At 42.6% G+C, this 23,092-nt stretch overlaps 1 protein-coding gene across 3 annotated transcripts; it reads right to left on the bottom strand.

Annotated features, from left to right (window-relative positions):
• Nucleotides 1-596: 596 nt before the first annotated feature.
• On the bottom strand, nucleotides 597-5,717 carry LSF2 (dual specificity protein phosphatase (DsPTP1) family protein). 3 transcript variants are annotated; one of them, XM_010253802.3, is made up of 5 exons: nucleotides 5,177-5,712; nucleotides 3,216-3,421; nucleotides 1,530-1,700; nucleotides 993-1,223; nucleotides 597-911 (listed from the first exon to the last, which is right to left on the bottom strand). In XM_010253802.3, the coding sequence occupies exons 1-4, from the start codon at nucleotides 5,439-5,441 to the stop codon at nucleotides 1,020-1,022; spliced, it is 846 nt and encodes a 281-aa protein (XP_010252104.1). In that variant the 5' UTR covers nucleotides 5,442-5,712; the 3' UTR covers nucleotides 597-911; nucleotides 993-1,019. The 3 variants fall into 3 exon arrangements, 2 of the variants coding, with proteins under 2 accessions (XP_010252104.1, XP_010252103.1); XM_010253801.3 differs by having other exon boundaries at nucleotides 597-1,223; nucleotides 5,177-5,714; XR_002022503.2 differs by lacking the exon at nucleotides 597-911 and having other exon boundaries at nucleotides 1,084-1,223; nucleotides 1,350-1,700; nucleotides 5,177-5,717.
• Between the last annotated feature and the right edge of the window lie 17,375 nt (nucleotides 5,718-23,092).

The following is a 23,092-nucleotide window of genomic DNA, read 5'->3' as shown; positions in this document are numbered from 1 at the left end:
CTTCTCTCCTCCACTTTTCTGTCATGCTCAACCTTAATCTGTGTTTGGTTTGACGGTAAAACAAAAAGTAGGAAAACCTTCAAAACAAACATAGCCTAATTGGCTGCATATTTGCCGGTTCTTTCAGTACTTTAAAATTAAAAGTTGTCAAAATAGGGGTGTAAATGGATCATTATATAAGAATTAAATAATTGATTGAATTTATATATCTATTGAATCGAATGAGGTCATATCCAAATTCAAATTCGATTAACTATACAAACGGATGAACTTGTTCTAATTTGCAAGAAACCTTATCTTGATTCATTCATAACAAAAGCAAAAACAAGGTTGTTTTTACTTTTTCCCCACCAGTTTCGTCTACCAGCCACAACTCTCCCAGTAGTTAAATGATACCTTATATCTATTTGTAAAGTTACAGGGAACACGAAGGACGATAAAACTGCACCTGTTACCTAATCAGCCATACAAAGTTCATTTTTTCCTCCTAAAAGGAGGAAATCGTTCATGGATAAGAAAGCTCATCACAGGAAAGTGACTAGTAGTTACCCGTTATTAAAATAGAATAGCATAACAGCTCAATTCAGAGTGTGGCATGATCTCAAATTTAAGTAACTTATTGAATCAAATAATTAACATCCCATTTCTATGGGCATTAATTGTTGTATTCGTTAATTACATTCCCTCTTTACACAAGTATAAGAAGCCATGTTATTAACTGATTCGAGAATTCGATAGTCACCAAAGTATATAATGCAAAAATGGGCAACCGCTGACCAAATTTGGGCCTTTATCAAGACCAGGTGAGGCATCAATCATCATCATCCTCAGAAATCAGAAAAGGCTTCACATTGGACTGTCAAGAAGAAGTAGCTTCCTTTCTATGCCATGCAAGTCAGATATCATGGTCCCTGGCAATTGATGATGAGGTTGAAACTGAAATTATACAAAGGATGTCTGCTATCCTGTTCACAAAACGGAATGGCATTTACCTGAAATTTTAATCCCAAAGCTCATTTTCAAGTTCCACGGAGGGCTCGAACTCGATCTTGAATCAGGTTCCTTTCCCAAACTGCTATATCCTCAAAAGCATGTTCTGGAAGGCTCTCAAAAGGCTCTTTCCATGGTTCGTTCTTAACTACATCATAGGTAGCTCCACGTATTGCTCTTTTATTCGGCCCACAAGGCCTCTTTGAGGTAAGCATGTCATATGCCTCATTCAACTGTTCCATGAATGCAAACCATGATGAGAATGGTTTTCCCAAATTTATAATTTGTTCTAAGTTGAGAAGAGAAAAGAAACAAGGATTAACACAGAATTCAAATAAAACAAAAGCACACACTCGTACCGTGTGGTGAGTAATTGTAAAACCTAGCAACTCTGTCAACATTTACAGGCTTGGTGAGTAATTGTTAGTGGTAGACTGGTACCGTGCAGAAAATTTTCAGACAAAATGAACAAATTGCATTATAAAATAGAAAAATAGCCTTGAGAGGATGGATAACATATATGCAGGATAAAGACTTACATTCATTCCACAGAACCAAAAAATATATGCAATTGCAACTGCTGGGGCCCTCCCCAATCCAGCTGTACAATGCACATAAGCTCTTCCTTTTCCTTCTGATATGGCCCATTCCAATGAAGAAACGGCTTTAGGTAATCCGCTTCTTAAGGAATCGGGATCAAAATCCCTTGCCTACAGAAGACAACAAGTAGCCATTCTAATTAATATTTCTCTAGTCAAATAAAAATAGAGGTACAGAAGAACAATATCCTGACGCTTTCCTTAATACCAACAAATTTTCAGAGGATAACCCATATAGGAATACATAAATACTAATCCTGACTTTGTTTCCTTACTATCAACTCAGCTAGCCAAAATTCTTTTTCAGGCAACCACTTGGCTTTCTAGATTCAGGTAACATGAACATCGCGCATAGCCCCATGGTTGCTGCTAATATTTTCACACATGACCAAGAGCTTTTTGAAAAGAATATTTCCTCCTACCCATCCCAAAAGCAAGGAAACGAGACAAAAATGTTTCGCATGTAATTCACATAATACAAAAATCTATTGCTTGTAATGAACTCCTTAGCAATTCAACACTCCATATTTATAGGAGTAATGGGGACATGGCTTAACTTTGTTTCATGTGATACCTTTTAAAATATTACCTCATATATATGTATGCTTCCACTTGACAGTCATGTCCCTCAATAATATTATGTTATACATAATTTGGTTTACAGAATAGTCTCTCTTCCTGGTGAATCCAATTTATGTATGATAAAACATCATTTCATTTCCTTTTTTCCTTGATCAATAGCACCACCAAAAAATTTTGTTAGCAATGTTTAGTTGTGTACTTCCATTCCTTATTTCAGAACTAAGAATTTTTTTTTTTTTTTTTTCTATTTTGACAACCCTATCTTTTCCATTAGCATGCATTACCCAGAAGAACAACCTTCTACGAACCCTTCTCTTAAGAGATGGGTTGCTTATGGTAGGAAAAGTGACAATGATCCATTCACTTAATTTTGTTCTTTCTGCAAGATATGTTTGGCAGCTATGGTATTATAAGATTACAGGTGTCTCACATTGGCATGGAAGATAGAAATTCCCACATTGGCATCCAACAATGTAAATGACTTTTTCCTTTTCCTTATATTTTGGAAGCAGATATATAGCTTTTGTAAAGTACAACTTATATAGGGAAGTACAAATCCAGTCCAAACAATAAAGCCCATCTAAGTATAGAGCAGACTTTGTCCTCCATTTAGAAACCACAGAAGCATTTTCATCATTTTATAATGAAGGCATTTGCAGTTTTGTACATACAACAAAAGGACCCCCTAGTTACTTGGTGAGCCCTTCATATAAGATGAAGAAATCAAAAGGCCAACTAAATTCTCTGTGCCTAACAAATTCCAACTATCCCTATGACAATTGTTTCAGAAAGGTTTGACAAGACCATTTGGATCGTTCCAGTAGCCAGTAGATTGGTTTTTTCCTAGCAAGTGTTCCACATATGGAATCCATTAGAACTTTGGGACATACCGACATACTATATTCATTGTATCATATTCTTGACAGAACCTCACTTTTTTTTCTTTTGTGTGATAAGTGACAGAGTCCCACTTGATCTGCTGGACAGAAACCACATATCTACTACAGAGACAATCAACTAAACATAAGAGAGAACTTGTCTTACAGGTCTTCTCATGTGGCAAATGCCAAGTTCTTTACATCTTCCGACTATAGATTCTATGTCAATTCCCCAGTACTCAATGTCCTTGTCCTGCTGTAAGTTTAGAATATAGGCAACATTCTCTTCCTGTATCAGGTGATCAATATCGTCAGGCTTCTGAGGTTGGGAACCAACAATAACATTGTCAGTTATGAGTGTGTAATTCATACCTGAAAACAGAAAAAGGAAAAACAAATTACATTAGTCTCACAACCACAAAGAGCACTTTAAAATTTAACAACACAAGCAGTTGTATTAATGTTCATGAATCCAAAAGGACAAAGTGCAATAACACATAATAGTGCTCAAGATCCTTTATTCTGATTATTCCATTGCATATTAGTTTAGGACATAACATTGTAACTCTGATAAATTTGAGATCAACAGAATCTGTTTTTCTTTTTATTTTCTGTAGAAGTAAGGAAATTGACCATCACAACAATTGCAGATTTCAGATGAACAAGGCTGCTGCCCAATGCTTGTCCCAGTTATCTGGGGTCTTATAAAGGGTGGACTGGGTACAGACCTAATCTCCTGCACTATTTTGCACGAAGTGGCCACTCAGACTTGGAACCCATTTTCACACTTCTCAGCCTGGGATCTTGCTATAGTACCAAGAAATGGCTTTTCAGTTGCAGATTTCAAATATTCAAACAAAAACTCCCAAGCACAGCAATCGTCGTCAAACAATAAAAGAAAGTAAATGCTTCTCTTATCAGAAATCAATCAAGAGGAAAGGTTTCAGCCATGCACAGTGATGTTGTTGTAGAAATTCTATCATTATCTCAATGCCTTATTATCATAGACATGGCGTTCAACTGTTGAATGGTGTTAATATCTCTGCAGCTCTGCCACATAAGATCTTTATTATGTGGGTTTGCAAAATCATGCTTTAGTTGATGAGAATCCCAGATTAAAAGTATCTCGGAACCAATTAATTCAGCAAGAAATATATGCAGTTATATTCCATGTGACTTAGGAATCAAACATGGAATATTTACGAATAAAGAACTTTTACTCCAGAATCTTATAGGTATATAACCGTAGGGAGTAATAATCCACCTGAAGAATGGTGAATCTTGAAGTAAGACGTTCATAGTCCACAGAAGCCCGGAAAAGAGGGATACTGGTTGTTGAATATAAAGAACCAGACTACTAATTCATGGATTAATCATAATCAAGTTGGCATGAGATTACTTTTGCTTAATTTTCATGTGCTCAGACTCATGGTTTATGGAGATTAGGCGGAAAACTATCTGGAGAAAATAAGTGAATAACAACATTTTAGAATCAGAAACAAAAGCAGACTTCTTTCCAACAATTAATGGATTGTTAGAATCAGAAACAAAAAACTCCCTCTTTTAACAATAAATCTGATTGACGAACGGTCCAATTGTACAAGAATATATTCAAGAACTCTCCCTCCTATTCATTTACAACGATTAGCCCATGTAGTTGATGGTCAAACATGCAATCCATCTCAAAAGAAAAGAGGATCGAGTAGAGAAATATGAACTTGAAAGGGTTGGTATAAAAAATCATTTAAACGAAGAAACTAGTTGGATAAAAAAGAAGAAATTATGGCTTTTCAAATTCCCTCATAAATTAAAAAGAATATACCTCAAATAACGGAAAAACTCAAAACAAAACAAATATTGACAAGAAAAAGGAAGCTTTGAATATCTGGCCATTGAAAGAAACAACAGATGAACGGAGAAATTCGCATAAAGCTAAGGTTAACAAAACCCAGTTGGTCGGAACAGAAATGCAGATAACAACTTTACCTGTTCAATGGGAACTTATAACATACCAAAGCCCACTTCAAAATAAGTAATAAAACAACCCAAAAATCTGAAACTAAAATAGAACAAGAAAACGATAACAATATGGGCACGCAACTGAAGCAAGTTGTTGAAAAAGCTCACCAATATCATGGTGGTACTCGTATGGGTTCCTCATCATTCTCTTCATAGCTATATTGTACTCATCCATCCTGGACTTGGAGCTTCTTCTGTTGGTGGAATTTTCTTCAATTCCACTTTGTGACATTTTACAGGAAATTGTATTCGTCTCAGAGAGAGACTTAGCTACCATGAAATTGCAGAACGATTTCTTCCTCAGGAAAACCTCATTTTCCAGAGGAGTCGTAAAGAGTGTGGAAAAGAAATAATTGTTAACAGCGAATCCCATTTTGCCTCTAGCACCAGACGGCAAACGGAGACAGAGATGGTAATTGGCCTTTGTTGTTTTCTAAGGTTTTAGCTCTAATTTTAATTGTTTTTCTGAGGAGTGCTAATCAATCTTCCAGGCACATGGACACGGCGCCACAACACCTCCTCTAAAAACCGTAAGTATGACACCTGCACTCTTTGGCTCAAATGATTCCTCCACTCCCATCCTTTTCGTTCAAGGCAGGTGTATGGCGTCGTTATTAGCTTGTAGGTTCTATGGACGTGTTAAGATTAATATTCTACTGTTTCTCCTGGTTCTGTTTTTTTTTTTTTTTTTTTTTTTCAAAATATAAATACTCAGAAAAAACGAAAGGGTGGGAACTGGGCGTAATCAATCAATGGTTGTAGACATGTAAATATGTAATAATTGAGATGATATTCAATTCAGTGGTTGAGGAATTTATAGCGAGGACGAGGATGGAAAATTTGGGTCTATAAGTCTATTGAAAACAGTATATATGGACTATGGTGTCTATGTTTGCTGTTTGCATCAAGGAAAACTCTTGTTTAAGGAAATCCCACGAGCAACAAATTATAAAACGATGATTTCAGTTGGCCAATTGGGAGTTGGAACCATTTATTCATAGTAAAATTGTGATCAATTTGGAGAAAGATTGGCCGTACAGTTGGGGTTGGAATTAATGCCAATACATGGGTGGATATAGATATATAGAACGTGGGTTTTTAATTTTTGAATGTTTATAGATTTGTAAGGAAATTCAGAAATTAGGCTTGTATTTTTCTCTTTAAAGAATTTTTTGCACTGGTTGCAATGTAGCAACTTTATGATTGAGTAATGAGATTTTTCATCATTTGTACCATATAATATCCTTAACAGTAATAATAAATAAAAAAGAAAATTTTCAATTACTATCTTGTAATTTTGGTTAATGCAACTTTGTTCTTTAAATTTTAAAATGTGATAATTTAGTATCTAAATTTTTAAAATATGTCAATTTAGTATTTATCATTAATAATAAGTCATTAATAATATAAAAGATATAAATATCTTTTGAGTGTCATCTAATTTTCTTTATTAATTATTTAAATGTTGATAAAAAATAAACAGTCACAAATTTTTATCTCTTAAAGTTGGAATCACTAGAATGCCCACTGAAACATGATCTCAATTTTCTTGAATAAAAGAAAAAAAGATTTAAAACTATTTATTTTTTATCAATATTTTGATTATTAATAAAAAAATTAATTAATACTGGAAAGATATTTGTATCTTTTCAAATATCACTTAATGACCAGTTAAAAAAATTATTGGATAGAAATATTTTAAAAATTTTAAGTATTAAATTATCGCATTTTAAAATTTAAATAGCTGCCCAAAATACAAAGTAATAATCGAAAATTTTCCTTTAATAAAAATATAAATTAAGAAAAATATTCCTGACCACAACGAGGGACAAGATTTTTCGTCCAATTCCACTATATGTCCATCAATAATAAAGTTTGAATCCAGCCACACGGGAACCTTTATATAACAAACAAAGGCATGTGTCTAATGCGCCACAGCGCCAGCCACCCACCAGATAGCACTTGGATTTATCTGGCCCTTCCATCTTGCCACGTATTTGGAGTCATGTGACTTACATCAACGTCACCGACTTGTGATGGAAGGAGGGCGAAAGTGAGAATCCAGCCCTCTGGCGATAAAGGCTTCCTAAAGTTTCACTTTCTGGTAAGTACTTTCCTCTATTATAGTTTTCCTAGTTCTTGGGGCATCCTCTGTTATATTTTAAGATTAGGGGTTTATATTGTTGAGTCCACTTTAACAAATCTTAGTTCTATCAAACAGTTGGGTAGGTGCGGTTTGGAATTAACGTCAATAGACGGGTGGAATATTGGTGTTATATGGGTGAGGATATTTGAAATTTTGAATTATTACAGTTTTATAGATTTATAGTGGAATTTAGAATTCTGAGGTAGAGTGTAATATAATTTTTACTTAAGATTAAAATATTAAATAATTTTTGTATTTAAAAAATGAAAAGAGATAACTATGTCTGTGAAATGAATCAATAATTAAAGAAAAAGAAATAACACCACTGAAATGATTCTTGTTATTTTAGCTAGTTTTATTTAGAGATAATGGAGATATTTTTGATCAATTAAGATTCAAGAGAAGAGCAAAGAAAAGAAAATTAAGGAAAATTGAGATAAACATTTTGGTAGTTTAAGCATTCTATGACTTAATAGTCAAAGAAAAATGTCAACATCATGAGTTTGGTTCAATTTTTAGGTGTTCAGTAGTGTGGATGAGAAATTGGTGGTCCACACCACACCTCGTGGCAGGCATACCACACCATAGTTCACAGCCGTTCTGAAATATGGACAAATTGTATGGACTAGATTCCATGTATCTCATATACATTTTATGAATGACTTATACAGTTAATCATAAATATCTAATTTTTGCATTTTATATAATAAATATATTAAAAAATGCATCAATGAATTAACATTAACTAATAAATATTATTTTTTTTATAAAAATAATAGTAAAATAATAAAAAATTAAAAAAGTATATTTTAAATATTTATAAATATTATTTTATTGATAAAAATTTATAAAAATTAAAAAATAAAGACTGATCTGGGCTACTATTTGGTGCTGGGAATTATGCAAAATCTCCTAAAAATCCCCTCGAATGGAACTTGGGTTCATTCGAATGAAACTTGGGTCCATAGTATAAGATGAAAATAAATGTAAAAAAATTAAAAAAATGAGCTAACATTCATCTTATGAATCTAGAAATTCAAGAATGCATTTATGATTTCATGTTAATTGGGGGAAAAAAAAGTACAAAACCAAAAATAGACTATGGATGGGCCCTATCCACGAGTTTTTCCCGTTGCCGCTAAATTGGGGTGTGGACGGACCGGTCCATGATATAGCGTGGATCGATCCCATCCACAACCAGTCAAATAGGTGTTCATCCCATGGATGAGATGAACATGGTGTCAAACACCATCTTAATGGGTAATTCTCAGTGCTTCCCCCTCCCTTCTCTGGTGTCTTCGTAATCAAAGAGTGAAATATGTGAATACAGACACGACTTTCTCCTTTTTATTCACTATTACCTATACACTACGGCAACAATTGTTCAATTGAGCAAGGTTTAGGTGTTAACAAGCTATGGTGGAACGAATGATAAGGTTCCATCCCAGTATTTAAATACATAGTCACATATGTTTTACAGTGGGGTCCATGAATTTATTATTGGCGTTGAACCTCCTTATTGGTTCCACAACCCACCCAAAGCTTTAGCCTTCACTAATCTAAATTCTGTTTAATTGTTTGTCCAAGTTATACGCTAAAAAAATTTGAGAAAATAATGTTTCAGCCCAAGGTCAGAATTTTTAGGCCCAAAATAAAGATGGGGTGGGTGCTAGCTCAAAATTGATGCCAATTTATGGGGGAGGCATTGATGTGTAGAGGGGTTTTTGTCATTTTGAATGTTTATAACTCTGCAGTGGAAATCAGAAATTTGTATTGGGCCTATCCGTACTTCTATACATGGTTTTTAAAAACGAACAGGTGACTGAACCGGTCAGGGGTCCGGTTATCAGTTCGAACGGTCAATGATAGATATCCGCTTAAACTTTAATTTTCAGTAAAAATCCCCTTAAACTTTGGCTATTAGATAAAGACCCCCCTCTCTTGACGTCCGTCAGTTGACTTCGGAAAAATTTTTATTTAATTATTTAAAATTTTATAAATGTCCAAACTACCTTTTTCTAATTTATTTTAACAGACATTTTTCTCATCCAACAAGGCTGAGAGTAATTGTAAACAAGCTCCAGTCTGAGTGGAGGTAGTGGAGTGGGTGCATTCTCCAACGAAAAGGGCAGCAATGAGCAATGAGTAGATCAGTGATACATACCCGTGTAACAGCAACAGCGATGACCGAATTGGAGTCGTAGGAAGAGTTCTAGCGACAGGCGATTCCCAACATCGACAAATATCAGGATGGAACCGAGGCAGTGATAGTAGTGACTGGGCTGACCCTCGTTAGCCCCAAGTGTTGGTTGCAGCATCATCAGGATGGTTGGTTGCAGCATCCCAAGTGTTGGTTGCAGCATCATCAGGATTCCAATCTCCCATCATCGTCAATAATAAAATCCCCAAATTGGCTGCAAAATAATACTTGTTAGTTAGTGGTTCCACTCTCTAACGAGACCCACCTGACCTGACCCTCGTTAGAATACTCTTTGGTTATACAAAGGAAAATGGTTCGGGTTTCTTCGGGTTCAATTTTCAGTTTAACATTGGATCAAACAAAGCAGAAAACTGACACTGCTAACAAAGAATTTCCAACATACATAAAAGATTATTTGAACCCTTCCAAAAAAAAAAAAATCAAAGAATAAGATCAATTTAGACTCCAAATAACAAATGGTTCAACTTAGAACAAAAGAACCCTGTATCAAGCTATGTTTGTTGCTTGAGCTAACTCTAACTGCAATGAAAGAATGAGCAAAAAAAATTAGCTAGCTTTCTCTATCTAGAAATAGAAAGAATTGGAATTCTACCCCCTTCTGCATGGCATCCATGGAAGAAGATTAAGATGACTCCCATGATCAACTCGGCACCTGAGATAGAGGGGCTTCCTGCAACATCAATAGGCGCCCACACAGAAACAGTGTACAGAGGCTGCTCTAGCCACCTAAGAGTAAGCCCAGCTCCTTCTTCCCCCTGCTTATCAACGCTATACTTGTCACCAGCGTACATCTTCAACAGCATTCGGCTCTGAAGCAGCTCTCTGTCTCCAATCTCCACGTATCAAAACCCCCCATGTTCCATCAACCCCCTCCACTTCGCGAAGCTCTCGTGCCTCTCCAACCTGTCATTTCCTTCACAAGCAACTATGTTTCTGATGATCTCCCTGGCATACATCTCCTCTACTTTGATTCTAACGAGGCTATCTAATGGCAGAGCAGAATCAATTGAATCAAAGATGGCAGAATAGTAGCGCAGAGAATTACAGACTCTTGCTTCCAGCCTCTTGCTTCCAGATTCGCTTCATTCATTGTACATGGCTTCCTACTCTCCCATCACAACGACTGTGGGGTTTGAATCTTTTATGAGAATCGCGGCAAGACCACCACAAACAGATGAAGCTCTGACGATGATCACTAGTGAGAAAAAGTCAGATTTTTCAATGATGCTGCTCAATCCGAGGTAGTGCACGAACTGAGGAGAGCAACCAGATAATCCTTGCTGACTGGGTGGTGCCGAGCTTACAAGGATGGTGTCATGCTATGTAACCTGCGATCAAGAGAAGTAGTCAGAGGCTCGAGGAATTGTCCCCGGTGAGACACTCCGACGCTCAAGTCAGTGAGAGGGCGGTGAATGGTCAGGCCAAGCAATGAGGGTGCTGGTCCGAGCAAAGTAACAGTTTAGGTGCTAGAAGTTGGGATCCCTTACCTTGAGCATGGAGTACCTTTTTATAGTCGGGGGTCTATTTCCTGGTCGGATTAGGGTTCCGGGATAATCGGGATAGAGCTCTCCGCCGAGGTTACCGGGGTAGAGTCCTACTCCTCGCCGGAGTTATCTTCCCACCCTTATCCATAGTCGGGCTTATCCGCATGGTGTGTAGCTAGTGTGGCTGGAGGGATAAGACGAGGGACCACGATAGTAACATAGCTTGGTCGGGCTATACCGATGTGGCCGAGCTGAGCTGACGTGGTTGAGCTATGCCAATGTGGCCGAGCTATGCCAACGTGGCCGAGCTATGCCGACGTGGTTGAGCTAAGCCGATGTGGTCGGGCGATGATTGGGCGGCCACGTGTCTCTCTGGGCCAACTCAGTCATGACCCCAACACCACTCCCCTAGTTCCGAAGTTGAGGGACGAGGTTCTCTTGGTTCATTGCTCGGCTGAGGAACTTCCGAGTTGTTGTCTCGTCCGCGCAGTGTTGGTCGTTGCCGAGGAGTCCTCCGATTTTTGGCTGCAGAACTTAAATAAGAATCGAAATTTCGGTTCCCGAACCACTCCCTCAGTTCTGCTGTCGAGGAGGGGGAATGCTTGACCGGACTATTGCGCGGCCGTTGTGGCCTTGCCTGGTTTCAGGGCTCGGTTGAGGTCAGTACTGGGCATTCCGGTTGGGTCGGCGTTCTTGGGCGGTCCAACCGAGGATCCGCGTCGATGGTTGGACCGGCACTGAGGGGCGAATCGGCGCCATTAATGGTCATAACCGCTGTCAGGGGCGCTTCATCTGCACCATTGATCTCTCCTCGGATCATGCCTCTGGTGGTTATAAAAGAAGGGGGGGACCCTCTCCTCTGTGTCATTTGTAAGGTGGTTGGTATAGTTTGGCAGTAATGCATTTATGAGCATAGCTTGGAGGCTGGGCTGGGGTTCCCATTGAACGAGGGGGTCGCCAAGGTACTGGACTGGTACAGGGTGCGATCGGTGCAGTTGGTGCCGAACTCCTTCAGGTTCTTGCTCGGCCTCATGTCCTATTGCGTGGTTCATGATATCGAATTAACCTTAGGGATAGTGAGCTTTATGCTCCAACTGAAGCACCACCGGAAGGGGTTCTACTATTTCTCCAATAGGCGGAATGTTCAGTTATTGGTCAAGGCTCCTTCTTCTGTGGACAACGTTGTCTTGCGAGGAGAGGTTGGCCCTGAGTATGATCCACAAAATAGATTTGATCGAATATACATGCTCGGAGATGCTGATGCTCACCGGGTTGAGGGAGAGGGTGGCCAGTGTGTTTTCTTTACTATTTATTTGCTAAGTTGTTTCTTCCTTCTCTGCTCTTTACTCATCTCGGACACTCTGTGTTGCAGGTATCAGGATGACCAGCGAGGAGGAGATTGTTCGTTGGATGGGGTTGCTTTAGAAAAGGCAGGGGCAGGCTGGCGTGCAACCAGAAGCTCGGCCTGAGGTAGCGGACCAACTGTAACCCGCGGATAGAGTGGCTCGTAGGCACAGACGGGTTCGGCAACGGGAGGCTGAGGAGGATGACGTCGTGGTGGTTGACCCTGAAGGGGCTCGTCGTCCTACAGGTGCATCGGGGACGAAAGTGGGCAGTAGCAGCTCGGGCCTGCACATGCCGCGGTGGTTGGTTCATGTTGACGATGACTTGGAGACGCCTGGGGTTCCCGAGGGCCTAACCTCGGGCCTAACACAATAAGCCCGACTATGTTACGGGCCGGGCTTGGGATTTGTCAAAAAAGCCCGGCCCGACTCAGCATTATATATTTTATAAAATACATAATATGTATTTTATATATTATATAAAATATATAAATAATATAATATTTATTGAAATATATATATTTATAATTTAATATATACATTTTTTTTATTTTTTCTTTATAATCTCTCTCTCTCTCTCTATTCAGCCACTTCAGCAGTAGTAACAACATGGGCTAAATTTCAGGCTCGAGCCCAAGCCCGGGCTTCAGGCTTTTTATGAGGGCTGGGCTCGGGCCCAAGTTGTAGGCCCGATGGTCGGGCCGGTCTCGGGCTCGGGCCTTAGAAAAATCTGTTAATACAGAGTGAAGGCTCGGCCCGAGCCCGGCCCGGCCCGACCCATGAACATGTCTAATTATGACTATGTCGATGGCTCAGGCATCAGTCGAGGTCGGCAACAGAGCCTTAAAGTGTGTCCTTCTATGGTCTTCTGCCCAGGTGAGCACCTTTCTTTTTTATCCCTTGTGTTTTGCTCTCCTTTCTGTTTTTGTTTTTTTGGGGCATATACTCATCATTCTTTTCGGCAGAATGCTTGTGTGGCAGTCACGTTGGTCGATCAACTCTGGGACCTTCGATTAATGTATGAGCGAGAACACTCCGAGTATCTACGGTAGAAGTCCCAGCTGGTCGAGCTTTAGGCTACAGGGGAGCAGTCGGCCAGCGTTGTTCGTGGGCTGAGGCAAGAGATCTCTGAGCTGAAGGCAAAGCGGGAGAGGCTAAAGCAGGAGGTTGCCAAGGAGGCAGTCAACCGTTATAAGACGTTGAAGGAGATGCAGTTGTACATGGATGAGTACGCCAAGGCTTCCTTCGCAGCTGGATTCAACGTCTTCCGTCGAAGGATCCTTCGCCGCCACCTGGAGTTGGCCAAGGAGTCGTAGGGCTGGGGAGCCTGCGATCCGGATACTCCGTAGGGTTCCACCGAGGAAGCCAATGAAGAGGTTGGGGACGAGGCTGAAGCTGTTGATGGGGCTGCTGACTCTGCCGCCGATGATTGAGCGACTGTTTCTTTCAAGTTATGCTTTTTCTGTCTTTGTTGTGCTCTCTCCTTTTTTTTTTTGTATTGGCTCGGTATGTCGAGTCTTAAACGATGTAATGGACTTTCTTAAGTTGAATATCAACTCTTCTTTGTGTTGACTATATACATGTATCTTGTTATTATTGCTAATTTTACTTGTGCGTTTTTCTCTTTCCAGCCGAAGCATGCCTAGTCGGGCTATTGCATGTGCCGATACGAGCTATGCCTCAACGTCTTGTTACTTGTACAATTTTCTTCGTTGGCCGAGGCATGGCCGACCGAGCTATTACGCGGTTTGAGCCAGACTATGCCTCGGGCATCCTCTTCATACTTATGCAATTTTCTTTTGTTGGCCGAGGCATGGCCGGCCAAGCTATTGTGTCGATCGAGCCGGGCTATGCCTCGGCTTCCCCAGTCTTCTACTGACCAAGGTGTAGTTGTCCGAGATCTTTTGGTTCCCAAGCTCTCCGCAATGGGATGCTCGGTTTCTGGTCTTGGGAGCCTTTGGGGCCCTTTTAGGGCTAGCCGTTTTCCAGCTAGCTCAGTCGTTAATCAGCGGTTGTGTAGAGTTCCACGACTGCCCTCAGGCCTTGGTGGGCGGGGGCATTCTTTCTCCATGTTTAGGCTCAGCCATTGTTAGCTAAGTCGTGTAGCTTAGTCGGCGATGTGCTACCGATCCGGGGGTTATAGGCTCGACCATTCTGGGGTCGGTGGAGACGACTTGGTCGGTAGTGCGGCTTGGCCTGTGCATGTGTAGTGTGTGCAGTGGGCGTGTATGTGCCTGTAGGTCGGAGATGTTGCTTGAGAAAAGAGATTTTTATTGCTTGTAGATTTCTTGCTAATACATCCTGAGATTTCCCGAGTTCCAGCTCCTCGGTATTGCTCAACCTTCGAGGTCTTCAAGTCTGTATGTACTCGGTCCGAGGACCCTGGTGACTCTGCGTAGGATGAAGTCGCCTGTCTTGAATTCGCGTCTTCTAACATGTGCTCGGTCTCGGGCTTCCTCTACTAGGTCCAACTCTGCGCGTAGATCTTCGTCATTCTACCCCTCGTTGAACAGCTCGGTCCAGAAAGTTGGGGAACCTATCTCCCTGGGGACTACGGCCTCAGCCCCATAGGTCAAGCTAAAAGGGTCTCTTCGGTGGTGGTCTGTGGGGTCGTCCTGTATGCCAGAGAGTGCTTGGCAGCTCCTCAACCCACCTTCCCTTGGCTTGATCTAGGTGCGTTTTCAGACCATGTAGTAGGGTTCGGTTGGTTACCTCGGTCTGCCCGTTACTCTGGGGTTGGTGCATTGCGGTAGTCCGATGATCGATCCTTAGGTCAACACAGAGGGCCTCAAACATCTTGTCGGTGAACTATGTCCCATTGTTCGTGATGAGCACGCGAGGGATGCCGAAGCGGCAGACAATACCCTGCCAGAAGAAGTTTCGGGCATTATGGGCAGTGATGCGTGCCAAGGCTTCAGCTTCCACCCACTTCATGAAGTAGTCCACTGCTACGAGTAGGAATTTCTTCTACGCAATCGCGGTGGCGTAGGGGCCGAAGATGTTCATTCCCCATTGGGCGAACGGCCACGGGCTTGTGGTTGACTTTAGGGGGGCCGCAGGCTGGTGATGGAGATTGGAGTGCCGCTGGCAACTGTCGTACTTCCGAATTAATTGGGCGGCGTCCTGCTTCATCGTCAACAAGAAGAAGCCCCACTGGAGTGCCTTATGGGTTAATGTGCGCGCGCCGGGGTGATCTCCGCAAATGGCCTCATGTATCTCCCTGAGGACGTAGTTTGCTTCGGCTGGGGGGAGATACTTCAGGTATGAGAGAGTGTGGGAACAACGGTAGAGTTGGCCCTATATTAGGCAGTACCTGGCCACTCTGTGTTGGAGCTTCTTCGCTTATGCTCAGTCTTCTGGGAGAGCGCCTTCTCGAAGATACTTGGTTATGGGGTCCATCCAAGATGGGTCGTCCTGTATTGGGATGACAAGAAGGGTCGCTGGTGTGATGCTCGGCTAGGCTAGTGTATCTAGTCGGACAGTTGAGTCAAGGTCAGTCTACGGCGAGCTGGCTAACTTCGAAAGGGCATCGACTCGGGTGTTCTCGACTCGAGGGATCTGCTGAATATTGAAATGCTCGAGCTGCTAAGTGAGCTCCTGCACCTTTTGTAGATAACTCACCATGGAGGGGGTTCGAGCCTTGAATTGGCCGTGGATTTGGTTGACCACTAGCTGCGAATCACTGAAGGCCTCGATTCTTTGGGCCCCGAGGTCCTAGGCAAGGTGGAGCCCAACAATCAGGGCCTCATACTCAGCCTCGTTGTTGAACGCCTTGAACTCGAACTTGATGGCGTGTTCCAACACTGTGTTGTTTGGGCTGAGGAGGATGAGGCTGGCGTCGCTGCCCTGCTGGTTCGACGAGCCATCTACATGCGAAGTCCATACTAGGGGCAGTGGGGTCGGTTCCTCGGTGGTGAATGTACATTCTGTGATGAAGTCGGCTAGGGAATAGGCTTTGATCGTCAGTCAGGGTGCGTACTTGATGTCGAACACACTTAGTTGCATGCTCCACTTGACTAGGCGGCCAGATGCTTCCGGCCTCTGTAGTATCTGCTTAAGAGGCTGGTCAGTAAGTACTCGAATGTTGTGGGCCTGGAAGTAGGGTCTAAGCTTTCTAGCAGCTGTGACGAGAGCTAAGGCTAACTTCTGCAGGTTGTAGTACTGGGTTTCTGTGCCACTAAGGACTTTGCTAGTGTAGTAGACCGACCTCTGTACCCGGTCTTCTTCCTTAATCAACATCAAGCCGACGACCTCGTCTCCAGTCGAGAGGTAGAGCAATAGCTCGTCCTCTGGTTTCGGCTTAGTCAAGAGGGGCAGCGAGCTCAGGTACTGCTTCAACTCCTAGAAAGACTGCTCACATTCTTCGATCCAGCGGAAGTCTTTTGGCCGCTTAAGTGCTTTGAAGAAAGGGAGATAGCGATCCACGGATTTGGACATAAATCTGCTAAGGGTGGCTACTCTTCCGGTGAGTCGCTGCACCTCTTTATGGGTTCGGGGAGATGGCATGTCAAGAGTGGTCTTTATCTTCTTCTGATTCACTTCGATCCCTCTCTGTGTCACCATGAACCCCAGGAACTTGCCGGAGCCGACCCCAAAAGTGCACTTGGTTGCATTTAGCTTCATCTTGTATTTTCTAAGGGTGTCAAAGACTTCGCGAAGGTCGGCGAAGTCATGTTCGGCTTTCTTGCTCTATACGAGCATATCATCGATATATGCTTCAACATTCTGGCTGAGCTATTCTTTGAATACCTTGTTCACCAGCTGCTGATAATTGGCGCCGGCGTTCTTGAGGCCGAAGGGCATTACTCTATAGCACTATAGGCCGCGATCAGTGATAAAAGCTGTTCGCTCTTGGTCATCCAGGTGCATTCGGATTTGGTTTTAACCTAAGAAGGCATCCATGAAGCTCAGTAGCTCATGCCCTGCCATTGCATCGACGAGTTGGTTGATCCTCGGCAGGGGAAGATGTCTTTCGGGTAGGCCTTATTTAGGTCGGTGAATTCGATGCGGATCCTCCACTTCTCGTTGGCCTTCTTCACCATTACTACGTTGGCTAGCCAGTTGGGGTACTTGACTTCCCGAATAAATCCAGCGTCAAGCAATTTCTGTACTTCATCGGTGATCACTTGCCACCGCTCTATGGCGAAGCTCCTCTTTTTCTGCTTCACGGGTCGGTAGCATGGGTCGATGTTCAACCGATGTGTGATAACTTCAAGGTCGATCCCGGGCATGTCTGCTGCCGACCAAGCGAATACATCGGCGTTGTTCCTCAGTAGTTGTACAAGTTCTTCTCGGAGGTGGTCATCTAGTAGGGAGCCGACATGGACTATCATTTCGGGATCTCCTTCAGAGAGGGGGACCTGGTTGACGTCTTCCACGGGTTGGCGGTGATGTGCCTTTACCTCATCGCGTAAGTCATAGGTCTACACCATCAGTGTTTCGGCGGTTGGACGTGGTCCTTGATAGCTAAAAATATATAACCCTAGCAAGTGCACTAGTTATCAAGTAGTATAATAATATCGTTTCCATGGGGATTTAACAAAATAAGTATTAGAATCACAGTCTTCCCTAATTATTTGGACAGTCAAAATTTAGATTTGAGGAAACAAGAACTACTGAAAATAAAGATTGGAACAAAGAAAATAAAAACAAGGGTAATCATTAATCGAATATACAAATGATGGAATCGCTAGGACTTTAGGTCCACCTAACCAATGTAATAAATATTGATGGGTCCAATTATCCAAGACTAATTGTTATTCCCATAAGCTGAGATTTTCACAAATTTATTTAATATTCTCTCTCGAGATATACTAAACCTACGCCCATTAGGTAACCCTTCAATCTCTCGAGTAGAGCTCTCAAGATGGAAGTGCATTAAGTCCAAGAAAACCATTAAATGCAGATGAATCATGTATATATATCTCTATATACCATTTAGTTCACACTATGAATTATTCTGTCAATTATGTGAATTCCTCTCTCAATTCATTCACATAACTCAAATCAATTAAGAGGTGGCCAAGCTCTTAATTGCATTAAGCACAACAATTCATAGATTATATGGAAATCACAATCTTGGATAAATCAAGAAGATAAAAATATATTCATTAATGTGGTTAGACTTTCCATAGCCCTAGCAAGAAACAAATCAGTTCATGATGGAAGAATTAAAACAAACAAAGGGGAAGAAAGAACTCTTGAATTCGCCCATGGTGCTGAGATCTCTTCTTCTTGAAGTTTCTTGAATTCTTGAACCTTTCTTGAACCCTTCTTGACTGATTGCTCCTTGCTTCTTGATTCAGATCAGAAGTTGAATGATTGAATGATTCAGTGATCCAGTCCTCTAAAGCTGGTCCGCCCCCTCCTTTATATAGATTAAAGGGGAGGGGGTGGTCTCCTACTTTCTCTTGAAGTTGATCTTTACAAGAAATAGAAAGTCCTATCCTAATTCTAATCCTATCTCTTTATCTCTTGAACTCAATCCTTTTATCACTCTAAGATTACATCAAGAATTTAAATCTAGAAGGATTCTTCTTGGTTTCTTGTTCTTGCTTCGTAATAGACCTCCTCTGCGAATTGGGCTTCAGCCAGACTTTTCTGCGAGTTGGGCTTCAGCTGCGGATTGGGCCTTCCTATGAATTTGCCGCGACTTCGGGCCCAGAATTGACTTTGATGTAGGCCAAATCTGGGAAAGTCCAAAACATGAAAGTTGTGGCTTTTTCTCTTATCTTTCTAGTGGATCTTGAATCAGCCCATTCAGAGTTTGGAGACGCGAGTTAGGCCCAAATCACTGAATGATGTCGAAACTGTGAAAAATCATCTGATTTGTCTTTCTTTGCTCTTGATGCCTTTTTTCATACCCTGGACCAAAATACAAGAGATATGAGTCCAATTAGATGCTAATTTAGTATAAAAGACAGAATAATTGGGGATAAAAATATGATAAATTCTACTCTCATCAGTCATTGGCAGGAGAGCTGATAGCAGTGTCGAGTTGTTCTCTAGTCTCCACGTGCCACCCCTATGCCATACTTGGATGGAAATTTCATGGTGAGGTGGTATGTTGAGACTACGGCCTGCAAGGAGTTGAGGGTCGGCCTGTCAAGGATCACATTGTAAGAGGAGGGGCAACGCACCACGATGAAGTCTACCATGGCCGTCCCAGTGACGTCCCTGTCTCCGATCAAGAGGGGAAGAGTTATTCTCCTAGTGGGCAGGAGGGGATCTCCCGAGAATCCCACCAAGGGAGTGTTGACTGGCGTGAGCCACTCTCTGTCAATGCTGAGCTTTTCAAATGCATCTTCGAATAGTATGTCGGCAGAGCTCCCTATGTCGACTAGGATCTGTCGCAACTCGAAGTTAGCCACTTCGGCCTTGATGACCATGGCATCATCGTGCGGTGTCTGGACCCATCGGAGGTCATCGTCGGTGAAGGTGATAGATAGACTGCACTTCTTCCTGTGGCTCCAGTCATCGATCTCCCATAGCCGAGCATATTTCTTCCGACCAGAGCTGCTCTCTCCTCTGGCGACGGTTCCTCATGATATGACATGGATAACGCCGGTTGGGGGCCCTCGGGGCGGCGGGCTCCTTTTGGGGAGCTTGGGTCACAGATTCCTCTTGGGGGAGCTCGGGGCTCCTCTTCTCGGAGCTCGCGCCTTGAACCCGTGCTGAGCTGTCGTTCCTGTCAGGTCACCCTCGATTGCTTCCACGTGTCGGGTGGCCAAAAGGTCGGGCCAAATCTACCTCCATCAGATATAATCAACTCTAAGTTTCAATAAGTTTATTTTTAATTTCTCAAGGTTGTCCGTTCAAAAAGAAATTAGGAACAAAGACAATTTATCTCGAGCTGATCTTCAAATAAACCCTTTTTTGGGGGATCATTTTGCATTTCGTCCTTGATGGTACTAAAGATTCCTCAGACTTGAAGAGCAAATGAATATTATTCAAAAGATGGTAAACTGCTTATTTTATGTCATTATTTCAACCCTAGCTATCAGTACTAATAAATGAAGCTTCTATTTTCTTATTTCTTATGCTTGGATTATGGCTTTGTCCTCCCGCCTAACCTTTCCCACTTGTGTAGTTATGGCCTTATGGGAGTAAAAATTTGAAACTTTGTCTGTCAAATAAAACTAGCCAAGTGCCGTGAATGAAAGAAAATAGAGTGAAGGAGGTGTCAGCCTTCTGGTGGGTCATGGATGGGAGAGATGTGATAGGATAGGTGTCACTCTTTCAATGGGAGGGCATCAACAGTACATCTCCCCTTTTCCATGAAATCCTTCGTTTCTTGCTATCTCTTTGAAACCCTATTGACTCTCCCTAGCTAATAAATTATGGCTATAAATTAAATGGATTAGGATGAGTTAAGGGCTAATCCAAGATCAATCCTAAACATGACCTTAGCATAGATTTAAATTGATATCAGAACCCAAATTTGTCAACCTAAACTTAATCAAATTTCTACTTGATCCCATGCATTTTTATGGATCATACCAACTCACATTTAAATAGACTTGTTTTCAACTTTCTAACTATAAATAAAATTAAAAATAAGAAAAATAAGTGTAAGTTAATTAATATCCAATAGACCAGAATCTCTATTCGGTTATCGTATGCTTTGTGGAAAATAATATCAAATTTCCATAACAAGGAAGCATTTCTGATTTCACTTTTGGAAACGAAAAAAAAATAAAATAAAAAGCACCACAAGCACAAACGAAAAATGTTTCATGTATTTTCTTTCTTTGTTTCGAACGAGATTTTGTGTTTTTGAAATCTAAGCATATTGGAGAATACCCCTGATGATGTGCAATTCGGTCCGTCCTAGCTGTCAGTTACCTCGCTTCTGACGAGATTGGAGGTGCCTGAAACAAGAGAGAAAATGGAGACTTTCGGGGAGGAACCCGGTTGGAACACTCCAAACCTCAAGTTAGTGCTCTTCAGAGGGCAAGGGAAATGAGGAATTCTAAAACCAGAAAGCACAAGAATCACATACCCTCTTCTTTGTGAGATGGGGGCCTTTTATAATTACCCTGTACACTCACTTCCATGCCTCTGCCAGTTCGGGCATCATTACCTCTGCCAGATCGGGTCACTTCCTTTGCCAATTGCCAGTTCGGGGGTCATAACCTCCATTGCCAGTTGCCAGTTCGGGTGTCATAACCTCCACTGCCAGTTGCCAGTTCGGGTGGCATAACCTCCACTGCTAGTTGCTAGGGCCGCCTCTATCCGTCTAGGATGGCAGTGGCAGGTGGCCATTGGATGGCGGCTGTTATGTGTCGGCCCCCTAATCAGTCAGGTGCGCCGCCTCTGTGTATGGTCTCCTGGGCGTCAGGTACGGTTGTTTAGTCAGGCAACTTGGAGCCAAAGTGGTGTGCAAGGTGAAGTCTTGAGTTCGGATAGAAGTATGGCCCGAACTGCCCTTGTGTGGGCAGTTCGGGTTTTTTGCCTTTTGTGCTCCTTGTAAGGCTCAGGACCACGAAGGGAGAGCTCAGGACTCTTTAGTTCGGAGCTCAGGTTGTGGGCTTGCTGCCGTGCTGAGTTGGTGCTTCTGCCAGGTCACTCTTGGTTGGTTCCACGTGTCGCATGGCCAAGGGGTCGGGTCAAATCTTCCTCCATCAATTGCCCCCCACTCCCCATGCTCGGGGTCTTGACCCGGCGTGGGAAGTTCATGGGATGATAGGTGGATTTGCCTCGGGACACTTTGGCCTTGATCAGGAACTTTTCTGCTCCGGTCTGCTTGTGTTCTCGGCTTAACCGGGGTTGGCTTGGCTCGACCAGGGGTCAGTCCCGGGCTACGTGTGGCTCACGCGCGCAAACAATTTTCAAATTTTCAAATTTTTGAACGTGCGCGCCAAACAATTTCAAATTTTCGAACGTGCGCGCCAAAGTGTCTTTTCTTCAGGGAGTGCGCAACTGACTTTGCGGGGAGTGCGCAGCTGACTTGGCCGTTGATGCGCGGGTACAGTGGCTTTAAATAGTGGGGGGACCCCCAATCACTTTCCTCTGTTATCCTTCAGCGTTTGTTCCTTGAGCTCGCGTCCAAGCCTATCAGCTCACGTCACTCATTCACAGTCCGGTAGATTTTCCTGGTGAGTCCTCAACCCTTTTTGTTTCGATGTCTAGCTCGGGTAGTTTAGGTAGTCTCCTGGGGGGTCTGATGCTGGTTCTACGAACCGAGCTGCTGCCCCCGACAGCCTCAGTGAGTCCGAGGCGGGGCCCGAGGTAGAGCTCGAGGAAGAGCTCGAGTTCGAGCCCGTAGGCTGAGTCACCTAGGGTAGTTTGGCATCCACCTACCGCCGAGGTCGGGTGCCAGATAAGTTTGGAACCTCTACTATGACGTCCGAAAGGCTTTGGTCCCTTATCGTTTAGTACAACCTGCCCGGGGAGTATACTTACTTTTTACCCTCGGCCGACTTTCGTTGGGAGCACGGTCCGGATGAGATCGCAATATTCCAGGAGCAGCTTGTCAACGGGCTGCGCCTTCCCTTCCATCCCCTAATCATCGAGGTAATGAACCACTTCGGCATCACAATTGGTCAACTTCACCCGAACTCTATCCGCAACCTTGTCGGGACCATCTCCCTTTGCTGTGAGCACTGCCTTCCTTTGGACTTTGAATTTTTTTTCCGATATTCTCATGCTTAAGAAACAAGTGGGTCCCCTGCCCGAGCGTAGGAGGGCGTACTACTTGTCACCTCACTCGAGCTTCAAGCTCTTACACGATCTCCCAAACAAGGTCCCGGCATGAAAGCGGGACTACTTCGTGGTCCAAAGTGCTACGGGGTGGCCATTTCCTACTGAGTGGGGTTTGGCCGCTCCTGA

This window comes from Nelumbo nucifera, chromosome 5 (genome assembly GCF_055504915.1).
Source record: "Nelumbo nucifera cultivar China Antique chromosome 5, China Antique-T2T, whole genome shotgun sequence".
Taxonomy (NCBI): Eukaryota; Viridiplantae; Streptophyta; class Magnoliopsida; order Proteales; family Nelumbonaceae; genus Nelumbo; species Nelumbo nucifera.
Note: the sequence above shows the minus strand (reverse complement) of the source record. Positions and strands in the feature narration are given on the sequence as shown.

Bases quoted from the DNA above. Each gene is read 5' to 3' on its own strand.
- LSF2 (XM_010253801.3), bottom strand. From the start codon at position 5,441: ATGGGATTCGCTGTTAACAATTATTTCTTTTCCACACTCTTTACGACT. The intron at 1,701-3,215 runs GTAAGACAAGTT...TGTCTTCTGTAG, and splicing joins TTTGCCACATGAGAAGACCT to GCAAGGGATTTTGATCCCGA. The intron at 1,224-1,529 runs GTAAGTCTTTAT...TTCATGGAACAG, and splicing joins TTTGGTTCTGTGGAATGAAT to TTGAATGAGGCATATGACAT.